Genomic DNA, 18,067 nt, shown 5'->3' on the forward strand with positions numbered 1-18,067 from the left:
TTTGAATATATATTTAAAATCGTGTAAAATCACACAAAACGAAGGCTTAGGTCATATATCAGTATCTTAATAAATCACATATTATGGTGATGTGTCCATTCTTGAGGGCAACATGTTGACATCACATTGCCAAACTCACTTGTGTACACAAAAACTTATGTATAGAATGTCAAAAATTCAGTAGCAATGTCATTAATTTGAAACAAGGACTGCATTGAACCTCCTGAACGGTTTTTATTGCTTCCTCCTGTGCCATTGTAAATTGGCTCATAACCTGCCCAGTAACCACTATAGACAGTGACAGACAGGGAGCGAGTTATTCAAAACCTTGCTTATCATTCACAGACTCGGTAAAAGCAATTGCACAAAAACAAGAAAAGAGCGACATTTGAGGTGGCATCCCACCGAACTGAGTAGATATAGGGTTTAATTAATCTAATACTGGGGCATGGGCTCTTTTTTTAGTGAGGGAGTGGGAGATGAAAGACACTATGCTGAGCCTCAGTGGCCTAGCCTCAGTATAAAGACAACGACATGCAATGTCCCTGTATGTAGCACACACACATTGTGCCAGACACATTTGAAAACAACACATAAACAACCTCAACAAAGAGCTATATTTTTCAGAATAAAAGATTGGGGACATTTTACTGCACTTTATTGTGTTAACAGTTAACAGCTAAACATAGATGAGCTAAGATTTACATCAGAGTATTATAATATTTCCTTCTCTTTTAGTTCTTGTAGTGTGATTGTGGTGACATCTTTATGATGAACATAATTATATGTTTGATTTTGTTTGTGTCTGTCTGTTCATATATAGATTGTAAATTACCGATCATCACTTTTAGGAACACACACAACACACTCACAAACACAGACAAGAACATATGCCAGTGGGAGTTTAGGTCAGACGTGTCAGGAAGAAGATGTGTGCAGCAAGGGCCAGCTGTTACATGAAAAGTGAAAACACAAGGCCTGCACTATAGTCAGATATATTTATCCTTACAGATTGAGCCCAGATTTTCTGTCCCTTTACACAAGACATATTACGCAAGTAGGAAGCAATAAGTAAGAAGTGAGCAGGTTTCTGTCATTTTCAAAATTTTCTCAAATGTATTGATAACACACATCAAGACAATTTCATGATTTTTTAAACAGCTTCAGTCTGGAGAGTTTAACAGTGCGGTCAATAGATTTTGGCCATGCAGACTTATTTAAACTGGTGTATGGCAACCCGGTGCATTCTTTAAAACCATTCACTAACTGTGCTAAAAAATACCCAGAACCTCAAACTCGGTGTGGCATTGATTTGTCTTTTATCTATTTTAAAGAACAATCTGATGTTATTTTTATAGCATTTCCTTTCTTTTTGTCTTCCAAAACTGATGTAAAACTGACAATCTTCTGTGCACCTGTGACACCTTTGGAATCTAGAAGATCATGTGCTGGAAAACTGCATTGTTGCTCATTCAGTGTAGTTTCTGCATCTTATATACTTAAACGCACTACATGTTGGCTAAATTGACAAATTGTGAATCTAAAAATACATACTTTCTCAAAAGTTTGGGTCAGTAATTTCATTATTTGTTTTATATTTCAGAATATTACTGTTTGGTACTGTATTTTGATCTAATAAATACAGCCTTGGTGAATAAAGAGACCTTTGAAAACAGTAAAAAAAAACTTTCTGACTCCAAACTATTGAACGTTATAGACAATATATCATAAATTTAATTTAGTTAGCAAAGTAAACCTGTGTTTATGTGCATGTGTGTGTGTGTGTTTGTGTATGTGCATGTTGATGTTCATCATGTATCCCACATGACAGCGTGTGGCAGGATGGAGGATGCGAGTGTTAAAATGTGCCTCTTCCTGCAGTGGCCAGCACGAGCTCAGCACCTGTTTATTCCCTCAGGGGCTTCGGTTCCCAGACAGCTGGTTTAGGGTGTGTGGGGGTTTGTAGTTTGTGGGAGTAGGGGGCAGATGGGATCTAGAAGAGTGAAGAGGGGGATTTGGGGCTTTATGTGTTGTGTGTGTGTGTGTGTGTGTGTGTCTGTGTTCGCATGCATTCGTCTGAAGAATTGCTCACACAAAGGGCAAGGCTGCATGAATGAGTAATGGCCCTATACAATCTGATGGCTGATGAGGGTATTGTGCATATTTGGACTCAAGAGACCCTGGGGAGCTACAAGATGGTAAAGAGATTCAAGAGGGGCGAACTATGTCCCAGTGGAGGACATGTGTTAGAGTGATAAGATGAAACTTAGGTCTAATCAACAATGTTTAAAACAATATGTGTGTGTGTGTTGTGTGTGTGTGTGTGTGTGTGTGTGTGTGTGTGTGTGTGTGTGTTGTTTATGTGGTTAACGAGGACACAATTTGTATAATGACATAGGTATGACACAGGTATTACAATGAGGAGGTGGTTTATGAGGACATTTTTAGTGTCCCCGTAATTCAAAACGCTTATAAATCATACAGAATTAGTTATTTGAAAATCCAAAAATGCACAAAGTTTCCTGTGAGGGTTAGGTTTAGGTTTAGGGTTGGGGTAGGGCCATAGAAAATACAGTTTGTACAGAATAAAACCCATTACGCCTATGGAGAGTCCCCATAAACCACATATACCAAAATGTGTGTGTGTGTGTGTGTGTGTGTGTGTGTGTGTGTGTGTGTTTACGAGAGTACCTGAGAGGTTTGCAACTCCACAGGGTGTGATTAAGGCAGGTTTTATGGCAGACATAAGTAGGGTGTTACGTTGAGAGCCATCACACCATGACAGCATGAAGATTCCAGGCAGTAGAGCGCACAACAACCCAAGTTTTTTGCTATTTTAAATCCATCAATCTGTCCAGACTCACACAGATCCACACACAACAGGATACGCCTACACAACACACACACACACACACACATACACACACACACACACACACACACACACACACACACACACACACACACACACACACACACACACACACACACACACACACACTCTCCATAAACCCTTTAACTTTGGAGAAAAGCCACTCCTCAGTCACTGTCACATAGTCACATAGACTCATATTCTGAAGTTTCATATTGTACACAAAGAATGAAGGTCATACCTCTACAAACTCAGACTCATCGTGCTACATTCATTTTGATCTGAAAATTAAAGTGATGTTGTTATGCTTGATTTTTTTTAATTTCTCCAAAGCACAAAACAGCTAAAGTCATAAAGACCCAAACTATATATAATTATGGTACCTGTGTGTGTGCACGAAAAACTAAAATCCTACTGTATATCAACACTTCTTGCATCCATTAAAATACAGCACTTCCATCCCTTTTCATGTTAATAATTAGTAAATTAAAATTAAATTAAATTAAAATTCTTAAGCATTCAGTGTGACAAAAATTCACTGTTGCAATAAAAAGATAAACAAGAAAACCCAAACATATGATTGGCTGAGTTATTTTGCATGCTGTAGTCACTCTGATTGTCTGAAAAAATACACTGATAATCTCTGAGGGCTGTGATAAATCTGGTCACCACTGAGTCAACACCAGCCCACACTCCAGTGTCACGTAATATGACGCTCTAGATTTGTATTATTGAAGGAGTGTGCTGCGTTGCAAAACCACCAGTGACTCACCATGTGTATGTTTCAGTTTTATTTATCTGAATGAGTAACAGGGACTAAAAGAGTGCAGACCCAGCATGGAGGGCATATATTTTGTGGTTGATATGGGTCCAGAGATCTCCACACCCATGTGAGGATTACCATGATTCACGTGCTGATGCGTGCACAAGGCTGGAGATCTGACTCCTCTATTGTGCTGAGTGTGATGCATACTGGTCTTAGCACCAATGAGTCAAAGCGAATAGCCAACTGTGTGTTGGAAATACAGAGGGTGGAATGACATGGATCAGCAAGTGCTGACTAAGATCCAACAGAGACCATAAATGGTGTTGAAGAACCTAATTCATATAGATAACCCAGTTTTATCTTGGGGGTATGCAACCAGACAAATAAAGGTCTTTTTTTTTAGCTTGCCCCCTAACTATTTTAACAACAACTCAGCAGGTTTAAAAAAATCTATACTTAATTGCCCCCAAACTGCATTCAGCAGGGCCAGCTGGTTATTTGAGGATTCACTAGCAGACCAGCGGGCACCTGGTGGCCAAGATGTTATGAATACTAGGTAACAATATGTTTTGGAATGCATCGTGATTTCTTGGACCACCAACCTTCATGTGGCGCATATATATAGTGTATATCAGCCATTAATACGTTTATTTATTTTAGATTGGCCTATTAGAGTAAATCTGAGTGATGGACAAATCCAGCAACATTACATTCTGAGCAGTGTTGAGGCTGGGCTGGGCTGTGGGAGTGGATGCAGGACCCGGCTCAGGTCTGCTGCTGTTGGGGTGGGGTCTGAGAAGCAGGGGCTCCGGAGGGGCTTGAAGCAGCTTTACAAGCGCCCTTTAATCCACACTTAAATACTGTTGTGTGCACTGCAAATACTCTTAAGAGGAAATAACAGACTTTAAAAATATTACTTGAGCAAACATGGGGTCTGAACGGTCTTGTCTCTTTAGCTGTTGCCTCACACATGGAGAGGGATAACACAGCCCATTACAGAAGAGCTTGATCGTGGAATTCTCTTTAATTAGGCTCTCTATTTAGAGTAGCAAAAGCCAACATGCAATTCACTCCTAAAACTTTCCACTTGTTAGAATAATAATGTACACTTACTGTAATTTACTTACAAATGTATATAAAGAGAGACATGCATCTCATAACTCATAACAATCACATTTTATGTGTTTTATAAAGTGGACTAAAAACAGCTGATAAAAGCATCACAATAATGCAAGGAAGCAACATTATGGATAGAAGATTAATATTTCGCTAGAACCAATGATATGAAGCTAAAAACATCTTAATGATGAGTTTATTTCTTTCAAATACGCAGCCCATCACAAGATGTTAATTAATCAACTGGAGACATGTGGATTACTTGTGGATTATTGGGATGTTTTTATCAGCTGTTTTGACTCTCATTCTGACGGCACCCATTCACTGCAGAGGATTCACCAGTGATGTTATGCTAAATTTCTCCAAATCTTTTTCAATAAAGAAACCAACTCATCTACATATTGGATTGCCCGAGGGTGACTAAATTACAGCAACTTTGATTTTTTTGGGAGAGCTATTCCTTTAAACTGGTTTGATCAGTTGATGGCAGGTTTATTGGTGGTCCAAGACAGTCTGCTAGTTTGGACTAATGCTAATGACCAGCTAGAAGCCTAGCTAGCTACCTTCTTCTAAAACATTGGATTTTTCAGCAAGGAAGGCAAGACATGAAAATTGCTGACAGACTATTTGATTAGACTATTTTGAATAGTTCAGCTATCTTTCACACATCTTATGCAAAAAAATTCATCATGGTTAGGCAGCGTTTGAAACCATAGAAACATTTCCAGGGTCTGCTAGTATAATTTTGGCGATTAAACAATACAGCACAGTTATAAATCACTAACGGATCACACAGCTATTTGGGCTGAGTTCCAACCCCTCATGAATGGAAGCAGAAACAGCAAAGGAAAACATCTGAGGTTGCTTGGCTCCAGTGAGCATTCACATCTAATGTGTCTTCCAGGAAAATATTGACTAGCTGCATGGCCAGTAGCCAAAACATGATGCCAGAGGATTGTCCTGCTCCTTCCAAAATGTTCTTACCGACTTGTAGTTAGTTCAGAAGTCACTAGGTGGCAGCAAGTGCAGATAATTGATGACAGAATAAGTTTTTACACCCACCTCACCCCTTTTCCCCAAAAGACATATGTCTGAAAATAAGAAAATAATAATATATGCAAAATCTAAAATCTAAGATATGTCATGTAACTAACTATGAAAAATATATTACAATTAAAAATAACATGATAAGAACCTAATATGATGTTATATTTTTGAGGTGTTAAGACTTGAATAATCTGGAGACACTTATTTAGGTAGTTGTGATACTTTATCCCCGAGGGACTTTATGACAGGCCTGAAATACTGCTTCAATAACACCACAGGATGAGACAGAGGAAGAGAGAGCCATTTTAGGAAGGAATGCCCCCCGCTCTGGTTTCACTAAGCGAGAAAGTGTGAAAGAAAGAGAGAGATGATGATGATGATTTCTAAGAATGAACTTAAAAAAAAACTAAATTGGTTTGTTTACTTGCGTATGTACTTACGTTGAAACTTATTCAACGTAATAAAAAATAAAAAAAATAATTAAAATGCCTTGTGAATAAATGCCCTTTACTTGATGCGAACTCATACAACAGAAAGTGTATTATAATGTGTGATGTATATTAGTCTGTGTTTTACACATCCTGAAAAAAAATAGAAAATCTCAACTCCTGATAGCATGTGCTGGTCTGCTCGCCTATACATTACCTTTCCTATCATCATAAGTTTGGCATAGTGTGGATAGATGCTTGTGTCTGCCTAAATAATTGAATAACTGTCTGTCCTCATATGGCTGAATGTCATCTATACATATATATATATATATATATATATATATCCAGTATATGTGCTGGATTACATGAGCGAAAACTATTTTATATAAGTTAATAAATGCCATAAATGATTTTGAATGCAATCAATCCATGTGGTTTCTCATGTATTCATGTGTATATATGGTATATATATTAGTGTGGAGAATGTTTGCTAGCAACAAGCATGTTTAGCTGACGCAATTGAAAGTAAAACTGATGAGAAAATGTCTGACTGTGTACGGATGCCCAGTCTAGTGGAGCCAGTCCGTCTGCCGGCCGACTGCCCTCCTGGAGACTGGAGAACATCCGATCCTTCTGTGGAGAGAGAGAGAGAGAGAGAGAGAGAAAAGGTGAGAAAATATAGAGAAAGAGAATGGTGGTGGTGGGGGGGGGGGTTCTGGCTGTGAGTGTTTTACAATATCACATTTGCCACCTTATAATTTAAAGATATATTTATATTTGCAAGATATACAAATCTAATTAAACATCCTGAAATTATGATATGCATGACAGAAATTGGCAAATACAGTCAGGCACTTTCTAGCTGACAACCCATAGAAAATAATAGAATAGACTAGACTAGACTAGACTAGACTAGACTAGACTAGACTAAACTAGACTAGACTAGAATAGAATGGAATAGAATTGAAATTTAACACTTAACATTCACATATAAATATATATTAAACATTTTAGTTAATAAAATGAGAATGTGCACTGAAAAGAATTAGTATAGGATTTACATTGAAACAATTTTCCCTCAGAAATTGCTAGTGTAGATTTCACAAATAATTATAAACAAACAGCACACTGTACACAAAACTATCAAGGAAATAAACATAATATTTTGAAAGTCTGAAAAAGTATTTTATTTCTTTATTTGTTGTAAAATGTGCTCCTATAATCTTTTTAATTTGCATTTGTTTTTACAGTGTATTAGTGATTAAGGAAAAGCTGTCAACAAATTCTGAAATCTAATAGTCACTCACTGATACACACTCACACACACACACATAAACAAACACAAAGAAAAAGGCCACTATGTGCCCATCAGGAATGAAATGAAGAATGGATTATCTTCGTTATATATCAGTGTGGCCAGTCTGATAAACACTGGAGCTGAGCAGCAGAACTGTGTCTGGCTCCATGGGGACCGTATTGATTTCTCTGCTGCAGAGCTATTGACAGGAAATGCTGGACAGTCCACAGTGCCTCAGTCTTTCATAAAGTACACTATTTATTTATAAAAACCCTGCAAGCCTATAAAAATATAATAATTCAAAATAATATGATGAAGCAAAGACAAATATTTTTCCTAAGCAAGCAAAAAGACAACCACCTCTATAGACTTAACCAACAATTTGGGGTATTTCAAACTGCTTCTGAGATTCAAACGAGAGGAGGACATAGACGAAGAGAGAGAGGATTTTCAAAAGAAGTAAAAAGGTAGGAAAATGGTTTTGGCAGTGCTTCAGGATCTGGGTCTAGCAGTGTTGTGTCTGAAGGATGTTTAAGGAGCAGGCCGTCCTGAGCCAGCCTTCCAGTCTCACTATAATTACTACAGTGGCTGACAGACATAGTGCTTAAAGAAACCAAACAGAGACGGGATTAAGAATAAACAGCAATACGCCTACAAGCCAAACTCTACACACAGAAATGTATATATCACAGACACATCACATACGTTTATGGACTTTAAATAATCTAAGAGTTATAGGGACTGCTGAATGATTTAAACAAAGGAAAAGGGGTGAAAGAAAGTAAATTTAGATAATTTCCTGATGACAGAACGATTTATGATGCTGTCTACTTTTATTTCACCCACCATGCTACATATTTGAATAAAGAATAAGAAACAGAGACATCTGGGGAAAAAGAATCAGCTGATATGTAATTAAATGGTTTATGTGACATCATAATGGCGCCTCTGCATTTGCTGGTTTAATCTGCTTTAGTTCTTTTCCTCAAAGCTCTATTGTTCCATAGAGATTTCATTAAGTTGATCCTTTCAAGCCTTAGTCAGGAAGGCTTTTTGAATCCATGCATTCAATAAGCAATAACTTTACAAACTTTGCAATGGTGATTTGATAATCACGCATTCATTAATTTGAGTAGATTACCTTAAATTCACCCCAAAATGATTATATCTTTTCATAAAAGGTGGTGTTTGTCATGTACAAATGAAATCCAGAGTCGCTCAAACTGGTGGCTGCTGCACTCACTGTTAGTCTAACAACAGAAGTTTTGAAATTCATGAGATACAAAAGTTAATTATATTAGAATATTCTCAAAGAAAGGCAATTGTTTGATTTTACAGCGTGTCGTTGCTCAATCAGTGTATAGATCATTCTCTGGGAATATCAGTTCTGTTTACATATGCAAATGGCAAATATTAGAGTTAATTCTTTGCAGGTTGCACGTGTGATCTGGTGCGGTTGAAACCAAATCAGAGCAGCACTGGCTGAGCCAAAATCACCACACACTCAGAATCTAGTTCACCGTGAGGTCAGCCCACCATGGAGTTAAAAACACCATGGCCAGAAACCTCACGCAGAAACACAGCTGAGAGCCAGAGATCCTGCTTCGAGAATGTGACAAATGAGATCAATTAGAGATCCATGCATAAAGGAGAACAGACAATATTATTGCCATTTTATGCAGAATCACGTTAACTGTTGAGAAACCCTGAGAATGCAATGTTGATTTAAAAAGCTGAATCTATTCAAATCCTGACGGAAAGCAGACAAACAAGCTAAATGCAAATGCTTTTGGCTTTTTTACTTTTCCGTTTCCCTGCACAGACACAAATGTTCAAAGGTGCTTTTTTCCTCTTCTGTCTCCACAGTCATAATATGGTGTTCACAGAGCTGAAGAACGTGTCTGGAGCCGGGCGCCCATGGCAGTGTGGCGCAGGGATAATGTCTATGTTGCTTTCTGGGAGTCCTGGTTTAAAAAGGATGAGGTGGGGCCAGGCAGACTGCTGAGTAAGCTAGCCGCTACGCGGTCGCCCTCTAGAACAAACAACGGCACGAAAAGAAAGCCTCCCTGAACCCCAATCCATTGCAACAGTGGAAACAGAGAGCTGTGACACTTAATGTGATGTGTGAGCAAAGTAATGGTCACTTTGAACTTTCAAAAATGGAATAAAAACATTTCATTCTCCTTAAAAACTAGCAGAGGGTTTTTTTAGATGGTTTGAAGAATACATGGCCCGCTCTAATGACGATTTAAGTAGTTAAACTTTGGAGCCATTTGAAAATATCCTTGGATAACAACCTTGATTCATATTTCACAGAGGACTTTTTGATATGCCATAACATTTCTATAGTTTTATTCATGAAGTCGGTCAAACATCAAACTTCTGTCATCAAAGACAAAAGACTCATGACTGTAATCTTAGCATTGATAATAAAGATAAAATTAAAATAGAGGTCAAATTTTTGCTTGTTTCTTGATATTGTGAACAGCCATCAAAAACAGACATAAAACGTCAAATGATCAATGTTAACGACTCGTGAACAAAATGTGAACATGAATTAGTAAACAGATAATTTATAAATATGCCTTTAGTGAGTTTTGTCTCCATCTGTAGTTAACAGGAAAAATTAAGGGGGGGGGTTGTCATCTTACCTGTACATCTGGTATCTGAACCAGCGATGCAAGTCATTCATGATTTAATCGTTGTTCCGAGTCAGTTCTTTCAAACGCGATTGCTTTCAGTCTATTGGCATTTGTTTGGACCAAACATGTGCTCGATGGATGTCTTTGACTGTTGCTTTTTGCCATCTTTAGTCTTTAAAGCATTTTTAATGTGCATACAGTATATTGATTTTTGAATCTTTTTAGTGTTGTTTTTGAGGGGGAAAAACTTTATTTCTGTGCAAACCCTCAAATGAAATCCTGCAGGCACCCATACAGTATATAAAATCAATGTACGATAATACAAGAATCAACATAAATTAAAAAAATGGCACATTGTAACACACAGAACTCTGAAGAGCATTTCTGGTTTTTATTTACTCTGTCCATCCATAGACATTGCATCATACATAAATAATTATGTTGTAAAAATGACTCAGTATTTACAAGTATTTCCATATAATATGTTTATATAAAACTTTATATTAAATTTAGATAGATTACTTTTGGGATTGTGGCAGCGGGTGTCTGAACGTTTGTGCAGGGTATGGTAAGAGCGATATATATGTCTGCATTTGTTGATATGTATGCGTTATCTGTGATTGTTCAGTAAAATCTCTAACCAGCATGGGCATGATGTAATAAACTGTCTTGAGTAGCATGGTCCCCAGCCCTTGGCAAAACTGATCCTCACACTGTTCGGGTCATATGGCCCTTCCATGTGCATCAAATCACTGGGAGGTTGAATTTGGCACGATCTCTCATAGTCAAAAACTTTTATGGAGTAGCCTGGCATGACTCTCCTCACAGTCAAACTCAGGTGGGGGTGATGTTCCAGAGTGGGGGAATTCACAAATATAGGGTGCTGACTGCGGTTGTAGGCCCATACTCCATCGGGCTCTTTGCTGAGGAGGATGCCGTGTCCGATCTTGCCACGTGTGCGCTGGACGGAGGTGGAACGCAGAGAGGGGGGGAGCAGGCCCAAGCACAAGCCTGTACCCTGAGGTAGGTCATAGAAGATGCTAAGAGAGGCGTCATGAACTGGGTACAGACGGCCCACGCGTGTACGAAGCTCCCAGTATGCCACGTTACACCAGTGATTCTGACCCATGGAGGAGGAAGACATATTGACATCTGTGAAAGAAAAAAAAAAACAGTAAAACATAAGAAACTTGAATTTAAAAAATATGCACTAACCAAAGTATGCAAAACACATAAAACAAATATTTAGATAATTATACTTTTTCAAATAAAAGAGCTTCTACAGTAATTTTTCCATTTAGTTGGAAAAATGATTGAAATCTATTTGTTGTAAAATCATACAAATTGTTTCAGTAATTTATTTATCTTTAATAATGACTGATATAAAGACAAAAACATAATAATTATAAATTGTCATTGTTAATATTACTATAATACTGGATAGAAATCTTTTTAGCAATGTCGCTATAATCTGGCATGTTTATATTTTGATGATATACTAACGTGCATTGTCCTTATTAAATAAACGAATTAATCTAATAAATTAATAAACATTTTTCCAAATAAATACAATTAATATTAAAATGTTATTCATTTCAAAATGTTCTAAATATTTCATTTCTTTTCTTTTTTGAACTAGTTTGTGGATGATTAGTTTAAAAAAAAACTGGAAATATATAATTGTTATTATTGTGGTTGTTGTTGATATTACTATAAAGCTGGATAACAATGAATACAGCAATGTTCCTATAATCTGGGATATTTACCTTTTTTATGCAGATTTTCATTAATGTGCATTGTCCCTATTAAATTAAAGAATTAAATAACACTTATTTAATATAACTATTTTTTGTGTGTAAAGTGACATGAGGTTTGGTGTTTCTGAAAGCCACTTTCTACAGTAATGTGTTGTCATGACAAGTAAAGTCAATGTTTTGACCACTCTCACCTCTTCACTTCACCTCTCTTATTCTTTTTGATGGTACAGAGTACATATTATTCTTTAAATCTCCAATCCTATCAGGAGAGGATTCGAAACTGAAGAAGCAACGACCCCCACTAACAGGCCCAAATCTGTCATCTCTGACTCTAACACCCCCCGCTCCTGCCTCAGCATTCCTCTCTCCCTGCTCGGGGCCGACTGGGGCCCCCTCTCCCCCTCCGAGGGCCAGCATTCAGCTCTCTGACCACTCAGTGAAGGCTCGCGACCCCCTGACCCCCCAGCCGCCAGCCTATCCAGTCTGATTAACTCAAACACAGACTGATGGCATTATTTTGCTTCACAGGCTCTATTGAGGGAGAAGATCTAAAGTCCTGGGCCTGTGACCTCATTCTGCTCAGTCTCAACCCTCTGCAGTCCAAACAGACAGAAGAGGACACACTGTTGATGAAGTAAATTTTGTTACTGAAATACATGATCATTATCTCCGCTCACTCAGTATGTGCCCACAAACTTTCTTCCTGGATTTGAAATACATACAATGGAAAAACTGTACAAAATAGGAAAACAATGCAAAAGACCTATCAGAAGTCATCTTTTCATCTGCTTTTCATAGAGTGCCTCATTGTTTAATTTTCATATTTAACCTAATCCGATCGTATGCAAAGACAACCAAATCACATATCTGCAGCCTAGTTTAATCCTGTAAGAAATGCCAATGTTATGACAACGTTTAGGAACTTTCAACCTCTCCTTTAGTGAGTTGTTCTGTTTTGCATGCGCAGTTGTTAGTCCCTGCAATAGCATTCTTGGCGCTTGTGTGCCTAGCCTAAACCAACACCACAAAATGAGAGGGGGAAGGAGAGGAAGGAGTCTTGTCTGTCCTGCTGTGCCAAATATTATATCTCCCTCCACATATTAGACCCTTCCACAGGGCCAGTGAATGGTGGGGGGAGCTTAGAGGGGTGATAATGGAAATGCCACCATGAGAACTGCCAGAGAACACTGCTACAGTAGTATTTTCACAACTCAAGAACAATAGCAGCAGTCATTCTTTCTTTATTCTAAAATAACAGTTCACTATCATCATCATCATCATGAACAATAATTGTGTTTCTTTAAATCCATACAGGTGAATGTCAGTGGGGTCCAATGTTGTTTTGGATATTGGATATTGTACAGACACTGCAGTCAAAACATAACTCATTTGTGCTTTAAAAAAAGAAGACAGTAAGTCATACAGGGCTGGAATGACATGAAGGTGATTAAATGATGATAGAATTCTCATTTCGGATGAACAATCCCATATCCTTCATTTTTAGTGACATAATACATGGCAATTAGGCAAACATACACACTTCCTTATACTGAAGGACAAATCTTTTTGCCAGTCATTTGTTTGCTCATTCCTCTGGATGATGAATTTGTGGTTGACTGCATATTGATCCCTATCTAAGATGAAGCTAACAGCTTGTGCCAGAATGAAAAAGCAAAATGATTTCTCCCTGTCACAATACTGAGGAGAAACTGAGAGTAATATGCAGACAGACGCATGCAATCGTGTATAAATGCAATTACAATAAATCAGCCGAAAACCTAACAATCTAAAAAGCCTTAATATACATGTCCCTTAAAAAACAGGGGCAAAATAATTTTCCAACAACTTCTAGAGTCGGTTCTTTGTCAACATCTGTAAAGAATCTCTGCAGAGACAGGCAGGATTTCATTAGTTAAATTGCGTGTTGGCCTGCGCTCTGTCAGGAAGAGGGGAAGCCACAGTCAAGCCTGTAATTTAAACCTTATTTTAAAATGCAACTGGCTGCTGTGCCAGGGCTTGCATTGCAAAACTCAGCAGGAAGCGAAAACATGAAAATAATGGAGGAAAGAACATATGTGACACACCAAAAGAGGATCTCGTTCCTTGTCTTCAGAGCTCTATATTCTGGGTAATAATAACACGGCACAGTGCTGATAAGAGCTCAGGAGGCCCTGAGTCCCCCAGTGAGCATCCTGACAAAACTGCCCATTGTTGCCCATAATCTAATTTTGACTCAGCGCTGAAAAGTTGCTGGATGACGTCTAAGAAGTTTCAAGAACCATCAAATAAGCACTGCGAGTTTATGTTCAGATGTGAATGTCTGTATGTATGATAGAGAGAGGAATGCTTAGCTGAATAAATGCTAAAAAAATATAGCATGGCTAAGCTAACTATTTGAAAACATTCAGTTGCAACCACAAGTCTGAACCAAAGCATCACATTCAGTATACACACTAACATATAACATATGTTAGTATATATATAAACAGTATAAATATTAACATATATATATATATATATATATATATATATATATATATATATATATATAAACAAGAGACTGGAGTTGTTAAGATGTTTATTTATTTTTTTGAAAGAAGTTTCTTATGCCAACCAAGCCTTTTTTTTAATCAAAACTACAGTAAAAACATAACTACTGTGAAATATCATTACAACTGGAAACTGTTTTTATATACTTAAAATGATTTCTAAGCATTTAAAGTTTAATATATTTAAATGTATTCTTGTGATGGCAAAGTTTAATTTTCAGCAGTATTAAATTTAGTGCTTATTATTATTATTACTATTATTAATACTGAAAATGGTTGTGCTGGATAATATTTTTGTGGAAACTGATTTATTTTTCTTCGGATTCGAAGAAACAGCATTTATTTGAAAGAAATCTTATGCAACATTTTAAGTGTAGCTTAAGTATAAGCCATTTGATATTCAAGTTGAATAAAGGCAGGAGTTACTGAACACACTTTACCCCCTTTTAAATGCATTCATTTACTTAAGACTTGCACACCAACCTGAATAGTCCTGTGACATGCCACCAAGTGAACGTGTGGCTTCCATTTCTACGTAAGGCATCACTGGGAGGGAAGAATCTGCAAAATGACAAGATCAAAATATATGTATTTCTCCATTTTACTGCTGTTAAAATACATGATACACAGGGTTAAAACAACATACTTTATTTCAAGGAATATTTGGTTATTAAATGAACCAAAAAAGACAAAATGACTTACTCAGTGGCTTATGTTCTTGTAAGGGGGAGACATGGGAGTAGGGAGGAGGAGGTGTGTCTGAAAATAGAGAGAACTGAGTTAGATTTTTCTTTTAACTAAGCATCCCTCTAAAAGGGAGCACATCTCTGACTTTTCAAGGCTGTAAGACCAGACCTTAACCTAGAGATATAATACCGTGACAGCATTTGGCACAGCATTTCTACAGCAAATGAGAATGTTCCCGGCTGGAATTGAAATTACAGGTGAAGAAGAGCATCCATCAAAAAGACAAATGGATGTGTCGTTATGTGCCAAGAATGCATGGAATCCAATTAAAAGTGACCTGTTCTGAATCACATTATTACAGCTGGTGGAAACACTGCAATTTTGCTAATGCAGAGAATGAAATCTTCATGAAAAACACTTAATATATCAAAACGGTTAACCACTGAATATTAGTGTTGGTGCTAATGGACTGTATTGTCATTTTGTATCCATGTCAAGGGCTCTTGTAGGACTATAGTGCAATTCATACTGCTTTAGACATTTATTTTTGATGTTGTGCAGTCACTAAACCAGCATGTTGCATTTTTTAAAGTGTGTATTTTTTCTTGACCCTCTTCAATTTTTCAATAATTCAGTTCTTTATCTACAACAGTTCATTTAAACACAATGTTAGGGTAGTGTTTTTGTGAATAGGGAGGGAGCAGAGAAATTGAGAATCCCAGAGGGATTCTAGTTGGGAATTCCGCTTCCTGAACAGGAGTATCACTGTCCCAACTCCCCTCTCTATCCAAAACCCCTCTAGAAGCATCAAAAAGACCAACCTGGATTGGTTGGGAGACCAACTAAGACCAGCAAACAAGTTCTGCTTTTTTCAGCAGGGATGAAAACACACTTCAAACGAACAGCACAGTCATTAAACCCTTGACTAAAAACATTTAGAGGTTTCCTTACCATCCTTGACTGGTCCGCAGACACGGCTGTAGTGATGGGGGTTGCAGCAGAGGGTCTGGCTGTCCTCTGTCCTGAAGCTCTGACAGTGACAGAGCGGTTTGAGGACAGAGGAGAGCTGCAGGTCCGGCCAGCGGAAGAGTCGACACAGCAGGTACTGTGGAGACACCAGCTGACCTCCAATTCGCACTTCAGTCTGTGAAACCAGAACACATTCACTTGGCATCCCGCCTTGAGACTCCACAACTTCCAGTAAAACATCCAGAGACTTCTCCTTCAACTTTTTGAGAAACGCATAAGTGCACTTCTTGAGTTCTTGCTCGGTCGCGGCACCATTTGTTCGTTCCCTGCCACTCAGACTGCTGTAGTTGTTGTGGTCCCTATGTTCTAGGCGACAGGCAAGTCTGTTTTTGCCTCTGGGGAGGTTTCTAAACAAACAGCATGTTACCGTCCTGCACTCGCTCCCCTCGTTGAGGGGTCCATCATGATCAATAAGGATCCCCGGTTCCTCTACGCGTTTGCTGCACGAGCCCGCATAGTTTCCCTGTGCGTATTCCGTTCTGGGGATTTTCTCCGGGTTGCTGTCACTCCAGTTATCCGGACCACCATCGCAACTTTCGTTACCTGCTGTGACCAAACGGCTTCTCCAGAGTCGCCGAACCAGACCCGTGCGTCTCGTCCTGAACATACGACAACTTAAACAGTTTGCATCCGTTTTTCCAATGTTTGGTCAGAACCGCTGAGACTCCAAACGCTCGTGCGCTCGCTGTCCGACATCAATGATCTGTGCTCACATGCACAGCCAAGCAGAGCCTGAGCAAAGCCCAACATTAGACTCCACTGCTACAATATATCAGCACTGTAGCAAATGGATGGCTAGAATAATGATAGGGCACTACATGAGGAGCGGTGCATCCAGTCTGTAAACATTCCCCAACAATATGAGAAACTTCTTGTTGAACAACACGAAATGCACGACATGCAGAAAAATAACTTTGATAATCTCCGAAAAAGAACCTTTTTTTTTCAAGCAAACCTTCTTCAGCAGTTTAATGACGCTGAACACATGAATGGATTTCACTATAATCCTTATTCAGGTTCCACGCGCTCCTCGCGGAAGAAAATGATTGTGTTGCGACGGCAAAGTGGTCGATACGGGTGGATAAGCGGACGTAGGATGTCTTGATGCTTCGTTCCGTGTTTCGAGCGAGGCTAATGGGATTCTTCGATGGTCTTTCGCCGTTTCACCCTCTTTCTTCGTCAGAAACACACACACACGGGGCCCCTGAGGAGAGCGGTGGAGCCATTGGTTGATTCCCATCATGTGCTCGTCTAGACACTTTGGCGGCTGCGAGCCGCGCTGATTGTTGCGCAAACACAGTATCAAGTTTCCGAACTCTTAAAGGAGCAACATGTACCTGTGCGTGTGTTAATTAAATAATATCACAATATTAACAACAACAAAAATCAATGCATTATAAATTCATTTAGCTTTTTTTTATATAAATTTTATAAAAATACTAGTACTACTACAACACTACAATTTAACTGTTGTGCAATGTTTGCACTATTATATATATATATATATATATATATATATATATATATGAAGAGTTCAGATGCAAAAGCCTCTAAGTGCCATCTGAAATGTTCATCTTAAATTTGGATTTTTATTAAGCTATGCATAGGTTGAGTCATATATATATATATATATATATATATATATATATATATATATATATATATATATACCCCTCTTTGCTTTGGTGAATTACATAGCATTCATAAAAAACCCTTGCTGCAAATTGTCAGCATCAAGAGCAAACTGCATAGTGGTCTTCCGTTCAGTGACAGAATCCTTGGGCTTTCTCCCTTCACTTATCATTGGGTGATAACTGTTGTAGTCTGGCGTCAGGCTAATAAGTCCAGCTACTCCCATCAAGTCTCTTAGATAG

At 38.2% G+C, this 18,067-nt stretch overlaps 1 protein-coding gene across 1 annotated transcript; it reads right to left on the reverse strand.

The window, feature by feature from the left end:
- Positions 1 to 10,542: 10,542 nt before the first annotated feature.
- On the reverse strand, positions 10,543 to 17,436 carry LOC113097374 (mothers against decapentaplegic homolog 6-like). Its single transcript, XM_026262620.1, has 4 exons — positions 16,116 to 17,436; positions 15,180 to 15,236; positions 14,961 to 15,038; positions 10,543 to 11,323 (listed from the first exon to the last, which is right to left on the reverse strand). The coding sequence occupies exons 1-4, from the start codon at positions 16,798 to 16,800 to the stop codon at positions 10,782 to 10,784; spliced, it is 1,362 nt and encodes a 453-aa protein (XP_026118405.1). The 5' UTR covers positions 16,801 to 17,436; the 3' UTR covers positions 10,543 to 10,781.
- Between the last annotated feature and the right edge of the window lie 631 nt (positions 17,437 to 18,067).

This window comes from Carassius auratus, unplaced genomic scaffold (assembly GCF_003368295.1).
Source record: "Carassius auratus strain Wakin unplaced genomic scaffold, ASM336829v1 scaf_tig00216207, whole genome shotgun sequence".
Classification (NCBI taxonomy): domain Eukaryota; kingdom Metazoa; phylum Chordata; class Actinopteri; order Cypriniformes; family Cyprinidae; genus Carassius; species Carassius auratus.